We start from the raw sequence: 20,961 nt of genomic DNA, 5'->3' as shown, positions 1-20,961 counted from the left end.
TAATAAACAGCGAGTAGCAGCAGTGTACAAAACAAAGGGAGGGTCAATGTAAATAGTCCTGTGGCCATTTGATTAATTGTTCAGCAGTCTTATGGCTTGGGGGTAGAAGCTGTTGAGGAGCCTTTTCTAAAAACACTAGAGCTATAGATACAGAGGCCCACATGCAGTTTTCACCATGAGCCTGTTCATCTTGATTTACCCCACTGTGAGTAAATCCTTAAATCAATAACTAAAATAAATCCTTGAAAAAGACAAGAGCTCAGAGATACAAGGAGATATAATTAAGTCAAGGTTTTTTTGCACACAGAGACAGAAGAATGGAGTGGGTGGATAGCCCTACCTGTCCAGGGACCGCGAGGTGAGCTCGTCTCCCTGTACACTGGGGGACAGGTAGAGCTCCATGACGTCCTCGGCAGAGGTGCAGGGGGAGGAGGTGGGCAGGTAGACGGCCGTCCACAGCTGCAGGGCTCGGGTGTGGCACACCGGCTGCAACACCTGGACACGGGGGACAGGTAGGAGACAGAGGACAGAGGTCAATAACAGACACCTGGACACGGGGACAGGTAGGAGCAGAGGACAGAGGTCAATAACAGACACCTGGACACGGGGACAGGTAGGAGCAGAGGACAGAGGTCAATAACAGACACCTGGACACGGGGACAGGTAGGAGCAGAGGACAGAGGTCAATAACAGACACCTGGACACGGGGACAGGTAGGAGCAGAGGACAGAGGTCAATAACAGACACCTGGACACGGGGACAGGTAGGAGCAGAGGACAGAGGTCAATAACAGACACCTGGACACGGGGACAGGTAGGAGCAGAGGACAGAGGTCAATAACAGACACCTGGACACGGGGGACAGGTAGGAGCAGAGGACAGAGGTCAATAACAGACACCTGGACACGGGGGACAGGTAGGAGCAGAGGACAGAGGTCAATAACAGACACCTGGACACGGGGACAGGTAGGAGCAGAGGACAGAGGTCAATAACAGACACCTGGACACGGGGACAGGTAGGAGCAGAGGACAGAGGTCAATAACAGACACCTGGACACGGGGACAGGTAGGAGCAGAGGACAGAGGTCAATAACAGACACCTGGACACGGGGACAGGTAGGAGCAGAGGACAGAGGTCAATAACAGACACCTGGACACGGGGACAGGTAGGAGCAGAGGACAGAGGTCAATAACAGACACCTGGACACGGGGACAGGTAGGAGCAGAGGACAGAGGTCAATAACAGACACCTGGACACGGGGACAGGTAGGAGCAGAGGACAGAGGTCAATAACAGACACCTGGACAGGTAGGAGCAGAGGACAGAGGTCAATAACAGACACCTGGACACGGGGACAGGTAGGAGCAGAGGACAGAGGTCAGTAACAGACACCTGGACACGGGGACAGGTAGGAGACAGAGGACAGAGGTCAATAACAGACACCTGGACACGAGGACAGGTAGGAGCAGAGGACAGAGGTCAATAACAGACACCTGGACACGGGGACAGGTAGGAGACAGAGGACAGAGGTCAATAACAGACACCTGGACACGGGGGACAGGTAGGAGCAGAGGACAGAGGTCAATAACAGACACCTGGACACGGGGACAGGTAGGAGCAGAGGACAGAGGTCAATAACAGACACCTGGACACGGGGACAGGTAGGAGCAGAGGACAGAGGTCAATAACAGACACCTGGACACGGGGACAGGTAGGAGCAGAGGACAGAGGTCAATAACAGACACCTGGACATGGGGATAGGTGGGAGACAGAGGTCAGAGGTCAATAACAGACCACAAATAACTTTGTCTCAGTAAAGCCATTTTAAATGTCGCCGATATTCACTACATGGCCAAAAGTATGTGGACACCCCTTCAAATTAGTGGATTTGGCTATTTCAGCCACACCCGTTGCTGACAGGTGTATAAAATCGAACACACAACCATGCAATCTCCATAGACAAACATTGGCATTAGAATGGCCCGTACAGAAGAGCTTAGTGATTTTCAACGTGGCACTGTCATAGGTTGCCACCTTTACACCTAGTCAGTTCGTCAAATTTCTGCCCTGCTAGAGCTTCCCAGGTCAACTCTAAGTGCTGTTATTGTGAAGTGGAAACGTCTAGGAGCAACAACGGCTATGCCGTGAAGTGGTAGGCCACACAAGCTCATCAAACGTGACCGCCAAGTGCTGAAGCGCGTAAAAATCGTCTGTCCTCAGTTGCAACACTCACTACCAAGTTCTAAACTTCCTCTGGAAGCAACGTCAGCACGAGAACTGTTCGTTGGTAGCTTCATGATATGGGTTTCCATGGCCGAGCAGCTGGCTATAGTGGTGTAAAGCTCGTCGCCACTGGACTCTGGAGCAGTGGAAACGCGTTCTCTGGAGTGATGAATCACGATTCACCATCTTGCAGTCCAACGAACGAATACGGGTTTGGCGGATGCCGGGAGAATGTTACCTGTCCGAATGCATAGTGCCAACTGTAACGTTTGGTGGAGGAGGAATAATTCCATTAAAGGGAAATATTAACGATACAGCGTACAATGACATTCCGGACGATTCTGTGCTTTCAACCTTGTGGAAACAGTTTGGGGAAGGCCCTTTCCTGTTTCAGCAGGACAATGCCCCAGTGTAGTTTTTTGTTTTTTTAAATATGCTATTGGTGCTCATCCCCTGAATATATTGGATGAGTACATATTTCCTTTGTTAACCCTTAGCAGTCTAAACTGGGGGAGGGAGTTAAACTAAACTAAATGGAATTGTTTTAAGAAGGTCATACCAAGGATAATTCAAATATTAGATTTAGAATTTTAAGATCCCTTGAAGTATCATAAAATGTATTTTTTTTGGGGCCTTACTGCTACTAGCCTATAAAAACACAGAGTAACAGATTCACTACATCCTGAGAGTAACAGATTCACTACATGGAACAACAGATTGTTTCCGAAGTGTCTGTCCTATATCTGAGAGATGTAAGAAAGATCAGGAAATATTTGTTATTAATATATATATATATTTTTACACATGTATTTAACCCCTTATTTTTTGCCACTAAACAGTCTCCATACATATAGATATATATATATATACACACATAGATATATATATATATATATACTTCCATTCATGTTTTCAACTGGTACCAGGGGACCTTCAGAAGAGGGTTGTTCGGCGTTCCTAGAGCAAAATGTGTTGGAGAGAGAGAGTCTCACCTTTCCACAGAGGGGTCATATTAGTATGTAGCCCAAACACTTTTCATGCTACAGACCATTTTGTGAGAAGACTGATTTCTGGGCAAAAAATGTTTTGTTTTCTGCCCTTCTGACATTTTTTGCTACTGTGATATGTGAAGCACACCTGATCCCTCTGTTAACAACCAGGAGAGGACAGGAGAAGACAGGAGAAGAGAGGAGAGAAGAGAGGAGAAGAGAGGACAGGAGAAGAGAGGAGAGAAGAGAGGAGAAGAGAGGACAGGAGAGGACAGGAGAGGAGAGGAGAGGAGAGGGCAGGAGAAGAGAGGAGAGGGCAGGAGAAGAGAGGAGAGGACAGGAGAAGAGAGGAGAGAGGACAGGAGAAGAGAGGAGAAGAGAGGACAGGAGAAGAGAGGAGAGAGGACAGGAGAAGAGAGGAGAAGAGAGGACAGGAGAGGGCAGGAGAAGAGAGGAGAAGAGAGGACAGGAGAGGACAGGAGAAGAGAGGACAGGAGAGGACAGGAGAAGAGAGGAGAAGAGAGAGGGCAGGAGAAGAGAGGAGAAGAGAGGAGAAGAGAGGAGAGGGCAGGAGAAGAGAGGAGAGAGGACAGGAGAAGAGAGGAGAGGGCAGGAGAAGAGAGGAGAGAGGACAGGAGAAGAGAGGAGAGAGGACAGGAGAAGAGAGGACAGGAGAAGAGAGGACAGGAGAAGAGAGGAGAAGAGAGGAGAGGACAGGAGAAGAGAGGAGAAGAGAGGAGCGGGGACAGTAGTGGTTACCATATCATGACCGGGGATAAAGAGGAAGTTCTGGAAGTTCTTGTTGCCAGTGCGGAGCAGAGACCAGACAGAGCAGGTACGGTTGTAGATGTTGCGGACCTCTCTCTCCCGCCCGTTGTTACACAGGAATGTCCCGTACAGACACGAGTACGTGTGCTGCACCAGCTTGACCTGGGGGAGAGAAACAAAAACATGCACTTTAGGCCTTAACACATTCCTTAATACACACAGTAACAGTACACTCCTAACCTACTACACAGAACACAGTAACAGTACACTCCTAACCTACTACACAGAACACAGTAACAGTACACTCCTAACCTACTACACAGAACACAGTAACAGTACACTCCTAACCTACTACACAGAACACAGTAACAGTACACTCCTAACCTACTACACAGAACACAGTAACAGTACACTCCTAACCTACTACACAGAACACAGTAACAGTACACTCCTAACCTACTACACAGAACACAGTAACAGTACACTCCTAACCTACTACACAGAACACAGTAACAGTACACTCCTAACCTACTACACAGAACACAGTAACAGTACACTCCTAACCTACTACACAGAACACATACAGTAACAGTACACTCCTAACCTACTACACAGAACACAGTAACAGTACACTCCTAACCTACTACACAGAACACATACAGTAACAGTACACTCCTAACCTACTACACAGAACACAGTAACAGTACACTCCTAACCTACTACACAGAACACAGTAACAGTACACTCCTAACCTACTACACAGAACACAGTAACAGTACACTCCTAACCTACTACACAGAACACAGTAACAGTACACTCCTAACCTACTACACAGAACACAGTAACAGTACACTCCTAACCTACTACACAGAACACAGTAACAGTACACTCCTAACCTACTACACAGAACACATACAGTAACAGTACACTCCTAACCTACTACACAGAACACAGTAACAGTACACTCCTAACCTACTACACAGAACACAGTAACAGTACACTCCTAACCTACTACACAGAACACATACAGTAACAGTACACTCCTAACCTACTACACAGAACACAGTAACAGTACACTCCTAACCTACTACACAGAACACATACAGTAACAGTACTCTCCTAACCTACTACACAGAACACATACAGTAACAGTACACTCCTAACCTACTACACAGAACACATACAGTAACAGTACACTCCTAACCTACTACACAGAACACATACAGTAACAGTACTCTCCTAACCTACTACACAGAACACATACAGTAACAGTACACTCCTAACCTACTACACAGAACACAGTAACATACAGATAGGTCTTTACAATTCTCAAAATCCTTACATACAACACGCAAAACACTGATCAAAGGTTACAGTTTGACATGTATTTCATGTAGAAACCTTAAATGATCTTTAAGAAAGGTCTTATATGCCAACAGAAGACTAGTAAATTGTGACTTACTCTCCAAAGAGACAGTGTGTGTAGGAGAGAAAGAGATATTAGGCAAGAGCAAAGAGAACGAGAGAGAGAGTGAATGTGTGAAGAGAGATTGACAAAGAAGGAGATAAAGAGAACGAGAGAGAGAGAGAGTGAATGTGTGAAGAAAAGAGAGATTGACCAAGAAGGAGATAAAGAGAACGAGAGAGAGAGAGAGTGAATGTGTGAAGAAAAGAGAGATTGACAAAGAAGGAGATAAAGAGAACGAGAGAGAGAGAGAGTGAATGTGTGAAGAAAAGAGAGATTGACCAAGAAGGAGATAAAGAGAACGAGAGAGAGAGAGAGTGAATGTGTGAAGAAAAGAGAGATTGACAAAGAAGGAGATAAAGAGAACGAGAGAGAGAGAGAGTGAATGTGTGAAGAAAAGAGAGATTGACCAAGAAGGAGATAAAGAGAACGAGAGAGAGAGAGTGAATGTGTGAAGAAAAGAGAGATTGACCAAGGAGATAAAGAGAACGAGAGAGAGAGAGAGTGAATGTGTGAAGAAAAGAGAGATTGACCAAGAAGGAGATAAAGAGAACGAGAGAGAGAGAGTGAATGTGTGAAGAAAAGAGAGATTGACCAAGAAGGAGATAAAGAGAACGAGAGAGAGAGAGAGTGAATGTGTGAAGAAAAGAGAGATTGACCAAGAAGGAGATAAAGAGAACGAGAGAGAGAGAGAGTGAATGTGTGAAGAAAAGAGAGATTGACCAAGAAGGAGATAAAGAGAGAGAGACGGTAAGCGAAGGTGTAGTAGTGTACGTACCAGGAAGGCTTCGTTGAACTCGAAGAGGCATGGGAACTGTTTGAACAGCTGATGAACACAGTCCAGCCACTGGAGGAAGACAGGACACTGCTCACTGACGTCGGCAGCATTCTCCTGGTGACCGCAGCGGTCACCAAACTTATGACCATAGTCCAACCACTCCGTCTCCACCAGCACCTGGAAACCCTGTGGAAGAGACGGATCCAGTTCTCTCTCTCTCTCTCTCTCTCTCTCCCCCGCCATTCAGTTTTCTTTATTGTAGTGCTCCATTGTGACACGAATGTGTAAATAAAACCTCTGTATAAAAGGTGTGGTTGTTGTTGGTAAATTCAAATGGGATGCGTGAAACAACTGGTTAAACCGTCAATATACTCATCACAGAACAGTAAACCTGATAACAGCTGCATCCGTGTTACAGTGAAGCACATCGTTTTCATCATTACATCAACAGTATCCTCGGGGCCAGTGTTTTGTGTGTACCTCTAGTGTCCTATAGAACGGGTCCAGCAGGATCTTGGCCAGAGCCACAATCTGGGGGGTACGGTCCCAACCGTCTGAACAATGCACCAGGACAGGACGTCCCTCCCTTTCCACCGCAGAACACACCAGAGTGGCCGCCTTCAGCATGACGGACAGGTGCTGCAGCCAACGGGTGCTCTCCAGAGCAGATAGCCAACTGTGAACGCACAAACCCGGAGGGGCGACCAATGAGAACAGGTCTAGGAGGTTCTAGAATGTATTTCCCCCCCCGAGGCTTCTGAAGGTAAATCATAAACACAGCCGGGTTGGGTAACCGGGGACAACCCTGACATCGGGGAGAGGGAGTAGACCCTCTAACCTAGATGTGTCATTTTAAAAGGGGTCACTACAGCACCTCTTTCAGAATACCAGGAACTCTACCACTAGAATAACCCTCACTGATTACAGGTTGGGGAATTGGGGCATGCACTGTCCACATGCAACGAGACATACACAAGACGTGGGTTCAAATACCATTTGAATTTTTCCCCAAGTACTTTAAACGTTTGCTTTAGTCTGCCTGGAGTCGCAGGTGAGCGGGGTGTTGTACCCTTGGGACTTTTTCTATTGCTTGTCGTCTAGTGTGTGACTGGCAAGTTCAATAAAGCACAGCTTAAGTATTTGCAAATTATTGCAAATTGTATTTGAACCCAGGTCTGACATGCAAAAAAAAAAATACATGAACACCACAAATACACTTTGGACAAACAGCTAGCCTGCCCAGCGGTCTCTCTCTCTCTGTGGTGTAAACTTACTGAGGCCTGGACCAGAGAAATGTCAGAGGGATCCACTTACTTGCCAGGGTCAGGGATCTGGCTGCAGACGGCTCGGAGGGACTGGAAGCTGTTCCTAATGGAGTGGATGTTGGCCATGCCCATGAACATCACCTCACAGTTAGGGTAGTACTCTGGAACATACAGCATTATACTACAGTTAGGGTAGTACTCTGAAACATACAGCATTATACTACAGTTAGGGTACTACTCTGGAACATACATCATTATACTACAGTTAGGGTAGTACTCTGAAACATACATCATTATACTACAGTTAGGGTAGTACTCTGGAACATACTACAGTTAGGGTAGTACTCTGAAACATACATCATTATACTACAGTTAGGGTAGTACTCTGAAACATACATCATTATACTACAGTTAGGGTAGTACTCTGAAACATACATCATTATACTACAGTTAGGGTACGACTCTGAATCATACAGTGCATTCGGAAAGGGCATTCCTTCCCTTTATCCACATTTTGTCACGTTACAGCCTTATCCCAAAATGGATGAAATACAAACACACAACACCCCATAATAACAAAGCAACAACAGTCAAAACATTTCTTGGGGAGCACATTGATAATTTTTATTTTTTAAAACGATACCTTATTTACATAAGTATTCAGACCCTTTGCTATGAGACTAGAAATTGAGCTCAGGTGCATCCTGCTTCCATTGATCATCCTTGAGATGTTTCTATAACTTGACTGGAGTCCACCTGTGGTAAATTCAATTGATTGGACATGATTTGGAAAGGCACAAACCTGTCTTTATAAGGTCCCACAGTTGACAGTGCATGTCAGAGCAAAAACCAAGCTGTGAGGTCGGAGGAATTGTCCGTAGAGCTCCGAGACAGAAATGTGTCGAGGCACAGATCTGGGGAAGGGTACCAAAACATTTCTGCTGCATTGAAGGTCCCCAAGAACACAGTGATCTCCATCTCACCATTCTTAAATGGAAGAAGTTTGGAACCACCAAGACTCTTCCTAGAGCTGGCCGCCCGGCCAAACTGAGCATTTGGAGGAGAAGGGCCTTGGTCAGGGAGGTGACCAAGAACCCGATGGTCACTCTGACAGAGCTCCAGAGTTCCACTGTGGAGATGGTTATCCTTCTGGAAGACTAGTCAGGATCGATGGAAAGATGAATGGAGCAAAGTTTAGAGATCCTTGATGAAAGCACTCTGGAGCAGGTCCAGGACCTCAGACTGCGGGGCGAAGGTTCACCTTCCAACAGGACAACGACACTAAGCACACAGCCAAGACAACACAGGAGTGTCCTTGAGTGGCCCAGCCAGAGCCCAGACTTGAACCCGATCGAACATCTCTGAAGAGACCTGAAAATAGCTGTGCAGTGATGCTCCCCATCCAACCTGACAGAGTTGAGAGGATCTGCAGAGAAGAATGGGAGAAACTCCCCAAATACAGGTGTGCCAAGCTTGTAGCGTCCTACTCAAGAAGACTCAAGGTTGTAATCACTTCCAAAGGTTCTTCAGCAAAGTACTGCTCAGGGACTGTCAACATGTACATCTCTACTGCTCAGGGACTGTCAACATGTACATCTCTACTGCTTAGAGACTGTCAACATGTACATCTCTACTGCTTAGAGACTGTCAACATGTACATCTCTACTGCTCAGGGACTGTCAACATGTACATCTCTACTGCTCAGGGACTGTCAACATGTACATCTCTGCTGCTTAGAGACTGTCAACATGTACATCTCTACTGCTCAGGGACTGTCAACATGTACATCTCTGCTGCTTAGAGACTGTCAACATGTACATCTCTACTGCTCAGGGACTGTCAACATGTACATCTCTGCTGCTTAGAGACTGTCAACATGTACATCTCTACTGCTTAGGGACTGTCAACATGTACATCTCTACTGCTTAGAGACTATCAACATGTACATCTCTACTGCTTAGAGACTATCAACATGTACATCTCTACTGCTTAGATTCTATCAACATGTACATCTCTACTGCTTAGATTCTATCAACATGTACATCTCTGCTGCTTAGAGACTATCAACATGTACATCTCTACTGCTTAGAGACTGTCAACATGTACATCTCTACTGCTTAGAGACTGTCAACATGTACATCTCTACTGCTTAGAGACTGTCAACATGTACATCTCTGCTGCTTAGAGACTATCAACATGTACATCTCTGCTGCTTAGAGACTATCAACATGTACATCTCTACTGCTTAGAGACTGTCAACATGTACATCTCTACTGCTTAGAGACTGTCAACATGTACATCTCTACTGCTTAGAGACTATCAACATGTACATCTCTACTGCTCAGGGACTGTCAACATGTACATCTCTACTGCTTAGAGACTATCAACATGTACATCTCTACTGCTTAGAGACTATCAACATGTACATCTCTACTGCTTAGAGACTGTCAACATGTACATCTCTACTGCTTAGAGACTGTCAACATGTACATCTCTACTGCTTAGAGACTGTCAACATGTACATCTCTACTGCTTAGAGACTGTCAACATGTACATCTCTACTGCTTAGAGACTGTCAACATGTACATCTCTACTGCTTAGAGACTGTCAACATGTACATCTCTACTGCTTAGAGACTGTCAACATGTACATCTCTACTGCTTAGAGACTGTCAACATGTACATCTCTACTGCTTAGAGACTGTCAACATGTACATCTCTACTGCTTAGAGACTGTCAACATGTACATCTCTACTGCTTAGAGACTGTCAACATGTACATCTCTACTGCTTAGAGACTGTCAACATGTACATCTCTACTGCTTAGAGACTGTCAACATGTACATCTCTACTGCTTAGAGACTGTCAACATGTACATCTCTACTGCTTAGAGACTATCAACATGTACATCTCTACTGCTTAGAGACTGTCAACATGTACATCTCTACTGCTTAGAGACTATCAACATGTACATCTCTACTGCTTAGAGACTATCAACATGTACATCTCTACTGCTTAGAGACTATCAACATGTACATCTCTACTGCTTAGAGACTGTCAACATGTACATCTCTACTGCTTAGAGACTATCAACATGTACATCTCTACTGCTTAGAGACTATCAACATGTACATCTCTACTGCTTAGAGACTATCAACATGTACATCTCTACTGCTTAGAGACTATCAACATGTACATCTCTACTGCTTAGAGACTGTCAACATGTACATGTACATATTAGCCATTTAGCAGATGCTCTTATCCAGGGAAACTTACAAAAGCAATTATGGTTAAGAGCTCAGGGGCACAGCGACAGATTTCTTCACCTAGTCGGCATGGGGATTTAAATCCAGCGACATTTTGGTTACTGGTCCAACGCTCTGAACCGTTAGGTTACCGGCCCGCCCCTAGATAACCTGATTGATGAGTTGTCTCCCAGCTCAGAACACACGAGTCTGTCAGACTGACGGAGTTTGAAGGTCAACGAGACGTGTGACTTGCTTCATAACAGTAGCTCTTAGAGGAACACAACCACAGCATGGAGGGGGTGATGTAACACCTCTCTCTGGCTGTTCCACTAGGAGGCACCAAGAGGAGACATATGGAAGTATGGTGCCTGACAAAACATCCAGGTTAGGAGGCAACAGCCACCCACAGTATTATGTGTGTACTGACCTTCACACTCACAGCCACCTCCCTTGGCACGGTTGGCCACTGCAGCGGTGTAGGAACGAGCATCGAGGATAAGAAGCTTTTGTGGCGCAGTGTTGGCATCAGGGCCTGGGCATCCTGTCAGAGAGGAGTCTGAGGGAGGGAGAGAGAGAGGAGGATTTAGATTTAGTGGTGGGGTGTAGGGGTAGACAGGTAGACACAGAATGAGGGACGGAGAGAAAAAGAGATGGATGGCGCAGATAGACGACAGGTAGAGAGAATGAGAGATGGCGAGTTGGGAGAGAGGGAGCGAGGGAGAGAGGAAGAGAGAGGAGGGTTAAGGACAGGGGCGTAATGATCGATAGTGCTGGCTCAGCTCGTCCCCTGGAGAAAATCAATATCTCCTTCTGATGATGACCACTGCAGCACTGCTTAGTAACAGCTACCACGGCGACGGGCAACAAACATCGCTAGGGGACGGTGATCGGTAGGCGGGGAAGAGCCTCATCATGCTGATCTGCCTGCCTGCCTCTTCTGTCTGCCTGCCTCTTCTGTCTGCCTGCCTCTTCTGTCTGCCTGCCTGCCTCTTCTGTCTGCCTGCCTGCCTGCCTCTGTCTGCCTGCCTGCCTGCCTCTGTCTGCATGCCTGCCTCTGCCTGCATGCCTGCCTCTGCCTGCATGCCTGCCTCTGCCTGCATGCCTGCCTCTGCCTGCCTGCCTGCCTGCCTGCCTCTGCCTGTCTGCCTCTGCCTCTGCCTGCCTGCCTGCCTCTGCCTGCCTGCCTGCCTGCCTGCCTGCCTCTGCCTGCCTGCCTGCCTCTGCCTGCCTGCTGCTGCCTGCCTGCCTCTGCCTGTCTGCCTGCCTCTGCCTGCCTGCCTGCCTGCCTGCCTCTGCCTGCCTGCCTGCCTGCCTGCCTGCCTCTGCCTGCCTGCCTGCCTCTGCCTGCCTGCCTGCCTCTGCCTGCCTGCCTCTGTCTGTCTGCCTGCCTCTGCCTGCCTCTGCCTGCCTCTGCCTGCCTGCCTCTGTCTGCCTGCCTGCCTCTGTCTGCCTGCCTGCCTCTGTCTGCCTGCCTGCCTCTGTCTGCCTGCCTGCCTCTGTCTGCCTGCCTGCCTCTGTCTGCCTGCCTGCCTCTGTCTGTCTGCCTGCCTCTGTCTGCCTGCCTGCCTCTGTCTGCCTGCCTGCCTCTGTCTGCCTGCCTGCCTCTGTCTGCCTGCCTCTGTCTGCCTGCCTGCCTCTGTCTGCCTGCCTCTGTCTGCCTGCCTCTGTCTGCCTGCCTCTGCCTGCCTGCCTCTGCCTGCCTGCCTCTGCCTGCCTGCCTCTGTCTGTCTGCCTGCCTATGTCTGCCTGCCTATGTCTGCCTGCCTATGTCTGCCTGCCTATGTCTGCCTGCCTATGTCTGCCTGCCTCTAGGATCCTATGGTTGTAGCGATGAACTTAACCTTAAGATGCTTGTGTCATACTGTTCTCTCTCCTACCGCATGGCAAGCAGTACTGATGCACCAAATCTGGAACCAACCGGACCCTGAACAGCTTCTACCACCAAGCCATAAGCTCCCGACTGGATCAGCGGTCTCAGGCACTGCATCTCAGTGCAAGAGGTGTCACTACAGTCCCTGGTTCGAATCCACACTGTATCACATCCAGATGTGATTGGGAGTCCCATAGTGCGGCGCACAATTGGCCCAGCGTCGTCCGGGTTTGACCGTCATTGTAAATATGAATATTGTTCTTAATTGACTTGCCAAGTTAAAAAAAAGGTTAAATAAAATCAGACTGCTGAATAGTTAATTAACATGGTTACCCCGACTACCTGCATTGACCCTCATATTTTATTCTACTGACTGTCCTCACACAGGCTCTATAACCCTCACTGGACTGTAATGGCTGACTGTCCTCACACAGGCTCTATAACCCTCACTGGACTGTAACGACTGACTGTCCTCACACAGGCTCTATAACCCTCACTGGCTCTATAACCCTCACTGGACTGTAATGACTGACTGTCCTCACACAGGCTCTATAACCCTCACTGGACTAACGGCTGACTGTCCTCACACAGGCTCTATAACCCTCACTGGCTCTATAACCCTCACTGGACTGTAATGACTGACTGTCCTCACACAGGCTCTATAACCCTCACTGGACTGTAATGGCTGACTGTCCTCACACAGGCTCTATAACCCTCACTGGACTGTAATGGCTGACTGTCCTCACACAGGCTCTATAACCCTCACTGGACTGTAATGGCTGACTGTCCTCACACAGGCTCTATAACCCTCACTGGACTAACGGCTGACTGTCCTCACACAGGCTCTATAACCCTCACTGGACTGTAACGACTGACTGTCCTCACACAGGCTCTATGACCCTCACTGGACTAACGACTGACTGTCCTCACACAGGCTCTATAACCCTCACTGGACTGTAACGACTGACTGTCCTCACACAGGCTCTATAACCCTCACTGGACTAACGACTGACTGTCCTCACACAGGCTCTATGACCCTCACTGGACTGTAACGGCTGACTGTCCTCACACAGGCTCTATAACCCTCACTGGACTGTAACGGCTGACTGTCCTCACACAGGCTCTATAACCCTCACTGGACTGTAATGGCTGACTGTCCTCACACAGGCTCTATGACCCTCACTGGACTGTAACGACTGACTGTCCTCACACAGGCTCTATGACCCTCACTGGACTGTAACGACTGACTGTCCTCACACAGGCTCTATAACCCTCACTGGACTGTAATGACTGACTGTCCTCACACAGGCTCTATAACCCTCACTGGACTGTAACGGCTGACTGTCCTCACACAGGCTCTATAACCCTCATTGGACTAACGACTGACTGTCCTCACACAGGCTCTATAACCCTCACTGGACTGTAACGGCTGACTGTCCTCACACAGGCTCTATAACCCTCACTGTCCTCACACAGGCTCTATAACCCTCACTGGACTAACGACTGACTGTCCTCACACAGGCTCTATAACCCTCACTGGACTGTAACGACTGACTGTCCTCACACAGACCATATGACCCTCACTGGACTGTAACGACTGACTGTCCTCACACAGGCTCTATGACCCTCACTGGACTGTAACGACTGACTGTCCTCACACAGGCTCTATAACCCTCACTGGACTGTAATGACTGACTGTCCTCACACAGGCTCTATAACCCTCACTGGACTGTAACGGCTGACTGTCCTCACACAGGCTCTATAATCCTCACTGGACTAACGACTGACTGTCCTCACACAGGCTCTATAACCCTCACTGGACTGTAACGGCTGACTGTCCTCACACAGGCTCTATAACCCTCACTGTCCTCACACAGGCTCTATAACCCTCACTGGACTAACGACTGACTGTCCTCACACAGGCTCTATAACCCTCACTGGACTGTAACGACTGACTGTCCTCACACAGGCTCTATAACCCTCACTGGACTGTAACGGCTGACTGTCCTCACACAGGCTCTATAACCCTCACTGGACTGTAACGGCTGACTGTCCTCACACAGGCTCTATAACCCTCACTGGACTGTAACGACTGACTGTCCTCACACAGGCTCTATAACCCTCACTGTCCTCACACAGGCTCTATAACCCTCACTGGACTGTAACGACTGACTGTCCTCACACAGGCTCTATGACCCTCACTGGACTGTAACGGCTGACTGTCCTCACACAGGCTCTATAACCCTCACTGGACTGTAACGACTGACTGTCCTCACACAGGCTCTATAACCCTCACTGTCCTCACACAGGCTCTATAACCCTCACTGGACTGTAACGGCTGACTGTCCTCACACAGGCTCTATAACCCTCACTGGACTGTAACGACTGACTGTCCTCACACAGGCTCTATGACCCTCACTGGACTGTAACGGCTGACTGTCCTCACACAGGCTCTATAACCCTCACTGGACTGTAACGACTGACTGTCCTCACACCATGTTCCCCAAGGTCAGGGTAGAATCCTCAGTCCTCTGTGATGATAAATTTAGCATGTTGAAGGTGACTAGCCACCATGTTCCCCAAGGTCAGGGTAGGGTAGGGTTAGGGTAGGGATAGGTCAGGGTAGGGTAGGGTTAGGGTAGGGTTAGGGTAGGGTTAGGTCAGGGTAGGGTAGGGTTAGGTTAGGGTAGGGTAGGGTTAGGGTAGGGGTAGTGTAGGGTTAGGTCAGGGTAGGGTAGGGTTAGGTTAGGTCAGGGTAGGGTTAGGGTAGGGGTAGTGTAGGGTTAGGTCAGGGTAGGGTAGGGTTAGGGTATGTCAGGGTAGGGTTAGGTCAGGGTATGTCAGGGTAGGGTAGGGTTAGGGTAGGTCAGGGTAGGGTAGGGTTAGGGTAGGGGGAGTGTAGGGTTAGGTCAGGGTAGGGATAGGGTAGGGGTAGTGTAGGGTTAGGTCAGGGTAGGTCAGGGTAGGGTAGGGCTAGGGTAGGTCAGGTTAGGGTTAGGTCAGGGTAGGTCAGGGTAGGGTCGGGTTAGGGTAGGAGTAGAGTAGGGTTAGGGTAAGGGTAGGGTAGGGTTAGGGTAGGTCAGGTTAGGGTTAGGTTAGGGTAGGTCAGGTTAGGGTAGGGATAGGGTAGGGGTAGTGTAGGGTTAGGTCAGGGTAGGGTTAGGGTAGGGTAGGGTTAGGGTAGGTCAGGGTAGGTCAGGGTAGGGTAGGGTAGGGTAGGGTCAGGGTATGTCAGGGTAGGGTAGGGTTAGGGTAGGTCAGGTTAGGGTTAGGTCAGGGTAGGGTAGATCAAGTTAGGGGTAGTGTAGAGTAGGTAAGGGTAGGGTAGGGTTAGGGTAGGTCAGGGTAGGGTAGGGTTAGGGTAGGGATAGTGTAGGGTTAGGTCAGGGTATGTCAGGGTAGGGTCAGGGTAGGGTGGGTCAGGGTAGGGTAGGGTAGGTCAGGTTAGGGTTATGTCAGGGTAGGTCATGTTAGGGTATGTCAGGGTAGGTCAGGTTAGGGTTAGGTCAGGGTAGGTCAGGTTAGGGTAGGGTAAGTCAGGGTATGTCAGGGTAGGGTAGGTCAGGGTAGGGTAGGTCAGGGTAGGGTAGGTCAGGGTAGGTCAGGTTAGGGTTATGTCAGAGTATGTCAGGGTAGGGTAGGGTAGGTCAGGGTAGGGGTAGGGTAGGTCAGGGTAGTGTAGGGGTAGGTCAGGGTAGGGTATGTCAGGGTAGGGTATGTCAGGGTATGTCAGGGTATGTCGGGGTTAGGGTAGGGTTAGGGTAGGTCAGGTTAGGGTTAGGGTAGGTCAGGTTAGGGTAGGGTAGGGTCAGGGTAGGTCAGGGTTAGGGTAGGGAGGGGGTAGGGTAGGGTCAGGGTAGGTCAGGTCAGGGTTGAATTGAAACAGCCTTCAAGACAAACTAATGGGTCCAGTAGATCTGCTTTTGGTGATTTGGCACCGGTACAATGGTCGTCACCTTCCAGGATTTTGGCACTGTACAGGTGCTCAGTAGGAGTTGAAACAGTCGTGTGAAGACTCCCTTGAGCTGGTCCGCACAGACCTTCAGTACTTTGCCCCGTAGTCTGGGCCCGGTGCTTTGTGTGGCTTAATATTTAACAAGCATGAGGCCACCTCGTTCTCTTATCAGGACAGGAGAGGATTTGGGGATAATCTCACATATTTTTGTTTACATTCGTCTTTAAAAATCAAACGGTGTCAAATCTTCCATAAAAAAAACAACAGTTTAGGTCGTTTACAAAGGATGAACAGTCTGCCATGTTATTGATCTCTCCTTTCTCTTCCCACCATTACATTAAGACCCGTCCCATGCTTCTCTTGGATTGCCTGTACATATCCTCTGCTCCACTTTATCCTTGAAATCATTTTTTTTGCTTTCCATATTTTTTGACCTGAATTAATTTCCTTTCTCCTTTAGAGCATTAGTATCTCCGTTGAGGAATGAAAAAATTTATTTTCATTGAGACACATTTTCAAATCCTTAAGACACCCAAGGCTTGTTTGTTGGGAAATATTCTTGACAGTTGTTGTGTGTGTTAATGACAGTATCCTCACAGAACTGGATGTATGACGTAATGCTGTCTATCAACTCGTGGGGATTCCTGCACGAGTCAAAAGTACACCTCGCAGTCTGTGACATCAAAGCAATCCTTCAGCTCCTTCCCTACTGTCCTCTTTCCATACCGGAATAGATTTCTCTACAGGGTTTTTCACGCATCACCTGCATCTCGGTAGGAGATGGTTTGATTTCCAGACGGATGCTCTGCACATCGCCATCTATCCGTCCTCTACATTGACATAACACTGATCCAGGACACGAGTTGGACAGGTGACGTAATGTTGCAGTGGGGAGGTGCGCGGACAGGGAGTGCCTATTAAAATCCCCAAGCACAAACACTGTCCGGTCAGTTGATTGTGAAAATGCAGCATTGAAACAGTCTGTAATCCTGTCAGCAGCTTCCTTATTGTTAAGTCCAGGCACATAGGCCAGAATAACGGTCATTTTCCAAACTCACATGGTAGATAGAATGGCCTGAATGATACAAGGAGAATCTCATAGTCTCTGATGCACATTTCAATCACATTACACTGCATGGCCCAAGTCCTATCTACAAAGATACATGGCCCCCCCGCCTATTGATTTATGTGACGTTGTTTTGTCTCCATCTGCTCTAAATGACAGTGTATCCATCAAAATGTTCACATCAATATTGTCCTGCTTGAGCCACGTTTCTGTAAAGCAGATTAAAAGTACTTCTCCTAAAGTCCTCTTCAGCTGTAACCGCTATCTCCTCCCAGTTTGTTATTTTAACGACGTCCCATTTGACAGGGGGATCACCGGGAGCGGGTGACGTCTCCCCTCCTCCTCCTCCTCCTCCTCCTCAGTAATCTGTTCCTGATACCGCCTCTAGAGCCTCGCTTCTACTTAGTTCCCCTTTTTGGACTTTGTAGAACAACCATCAGGCAAGGCAATGCTGTTTTTGGAGTGTGTGAGCTGTATCATCTGGGAAAGAGAGCAGAAACTCGGGGGAGTAGGCGACGGACCAACTCGGGGGAGTAGGCGACGGACCAACTCGGGGGAGTAGGCGACGGACCAACTCGGGGGAGTAGGCGACGGACCAACTCGGGGGAGTAGGCGACGGACCAACTCGGGGGAGTAGGCGACGGACCAACTCGGGGGAGTAGGCGACGGACCAACTCGGGGAGTAGGCGACGGACCAACTCGGGGGAGTAGGCGACGGACCAACTCGGGGGAGTAGACGACGGACCAACTCGGGGAGTAGGCGACGGACCAACTCGGGGGAGTAGGCGACGGACCAACTCGGGGGAGTAGGCGACGGACCAACTCGGGGGAGTAGGCGACGGACCAACTCGGGGGAGTAGACGACGGACCAACTCGGGGGAGTAGGCGACGGCGGCTGATTAACTCACTGAATCCATACAATCTCCAGTAGTGATTGGAAAGTGTTCTGCATATTACAGAGATTAGGATTAAGGCGGTCACACACCACGAAGAAAACACTTAAAACTTGTGACACACTTTGATTTAGACAAAAGAAAATAGAACGATATAACAACAAACAAACAATTCACGCAGGTGAGGATGCTTTTACCCCTTCCTACATGTACATGTTACCTCAATTACCTCCACTAACCTGTACCCCTTCCTACATGTACATGTTACCTCAATTACCTCCACTAACCTATACCCCTTCCTACATGTACATGTTACCTCAATTACCTCCACTAACCTGTACCCCTTCCTACATGTACATGTTACCTCAATTACCTCCACTAACCTATACCCCTTCCTACATGTACATGTTACCTCAATTACCTCCACTAACCTGTACCTACATGTACATGTTACCTCAATTACCTCCACTAACCTATACCTACATGTACATGTTACCTCAATTACCTCCACTAACCTATACCTACATGTACATGTTACCTCAATTACCTCCACTAACCTGTACCCCTTCCTACATGTACATGTTACCTCAATTACCTCCACTAACCTGTACCCCTTCCTACATGTACATGTTACCTCAATTACCTCCACTAACCTGTACCCCTTCCTACATGTACATGTTACCTCAATTACCTCCACTAACCTATACCCCTTCCTACATGTACATGTTACCTCAATTACCTCCACTAACCTGTACCCCTTCCTACATGTACATGTTACCTCAATTACCTCCACTAACCTATACCCCTTCCTACATGTACATGTTACCTCAATTACCTCCACTAACCTATACCCCTTCCTACATGTACATGTTACCTCAATTACCTCCACTAACCTATACCCCTTCCTACATGTACATGTTACCTCAATTACCTCCACTAACCTATACCTACATGTACATGTTACCTCAATTACCTCCACTAACCTATACCCCTTCCTACATGTACATGTTACCTCAATTACCTCCACTAACCTGTACCTACATGTACATGTTACCTCAATTACCTCCACTAACCTATACCCCTTCCTACATGTACATGTTACCTCAATTACCTCCACTAACCTGTACCTACATGTACATGTTACCTCAATTACCTCCACTAACCTATACCCCTTCCTACATGTACATGTTACCTCAATTACCTCCACTAACCTATACCCCTTCCTACATGTACATGTTACCTCAATTACCTCCACTAACCTATACCCCTTCCTACATGTACATGTTACCTCAATTACCTCCACTAACCTGTACCTACATGTACATGTTACCTCAATTACCTCCACTAACCTATACCCCTTCCTACATGTACATGTTACCTCAATTACCTCCACTAACCTGTACCTACATGTACATGTTACCTCAATTACCTCCACTAACCTATACCCCTTCCTACATGTACATGTTACCTCAATTACCTCCACTAACCTATACCTACATGTACATGTTACCTCAATTACCTCCACTAACCTATACCCCTTCCTACATGTACATGTTACCTCAATTACCTCCACTAACCTGTAACTACATGTACATGTTACCTCAATTACCTCCACTAACCTATACCCCTTCCTACATGTACATGTTACCTCAATTACCTCCACTAACCTGTAACTACATGTACATGTTACCTCAATTACCTCCACTAACCTATACCCCTTCCTACATGTACATGTTACCTCAATTACCTCCACTAACCTATACCCCTTCCTACATGTACATGTTACCTCAATTATCTCCACTAACCTGTACCCCTTCCTACATGTACATGTTACCTCAATTACCTCCACTAACCTATACCCCTTCCTACATGTACATGTTACCTCAATTACCTCCACTAACCTGTACCCCTTCCTACATGTACATGTTACCTCAATTACCTCCACTAACCTGTACCCCTTCCTACATGTACATATTACCTCAATTACCTCCACTAACCTGTACCTACATGTACATGTTACCTCAATTACCTCCACTAACCTGTACCTACATGTACATGTTACCTCAATTACCTCCACTAACCTGTACCTACATGTACATATTACCTCAATTACCTCCACTAACCTGTACCTACATGTACATATTACCTCAATTACCTCCACTAACCTGTACCCCTACCTACATGTACATATTACCTCAATTACCTCCACTAACCTGTACCTACATGTACATATTACCTCAATTACCTCCACTAACCTGTACCTACATGTACATATTACCTCAATTACCTCCACTAACCTGTACCTACATGTACATATTACCTCAACTACCTCCACTAACCTGTACCTACATGTACAAATTACCTCAATTACCTCCACTAACCTGTACCTACATGTACATATTACCTCAACTACCTCCACTAACCTGTACCTACATGTACATATT

The 20,961-nt window shown here is 47.6% G+C and overlaps 1 protein-coding gene across 9 annotated transcripts in view; it reads right to left on the bottom strand.

Moving 5' to 3' along the window:
* The window catches only part of mtmr4 (myotubularin related protein 4), a 123,547-nt gene that overhangs the window by 12,551 nt on the left and 90,035 nt on the right, over nt 1-20,961 (bottom strand). For all 9 annotated transcript variants that reach the window (XR_006769682.1, XR_006769683.1, XM_045717405.1 and 6 more), the window contains 6 exons: nt 11,161-11,289; nt 7,537-7,648; nt 6,703-6,898; nt 6,223-6,408; nt 3,971-4,141; nt 341-495 (listed from right to left, as the gene is read on the bottom strand). Coding sequence is in view for 7 of the 9 variants with exons in the window: in XM_045717405.1 (XP_045573361.1) it covers nt 341-495; nt 3,971-4,141; nt 6,223-6,408; nt 6,703-6,898; nt 7,537-7,648; nt 11,161-11,289 (949 nt within the window). In the remaining 2 variants the exon portion in view is untranslated. The remainder of the gene's footprint in view (nt 1-340; nt 496-3,970; nt 4,142-6,222; nt 6,409-6,702; nt 6,899-7,536; nt 7,649-11,160; nt 11,290-20,961) is intronic.

Source organism: Salmo salar, chromosome ssa04 (assembly GCF_905237065.1).
Source record: "Salmo salar chromosome ssa04, Ssal_v3.1, whole genome shotgun sequence".
Taxonomy (NCBI): domain Eukaryota; kingdom Metazoa; phylum Chordata; class Actinopteri; order Salmoniformes; family Salmonidae; genus Salmo; species Salmo salar.
The sequence above is the reverse complement of the archived record's forward strand: the minus strand, read 5'-3'. Positions and strand labels throughout refer to the sequence as shown.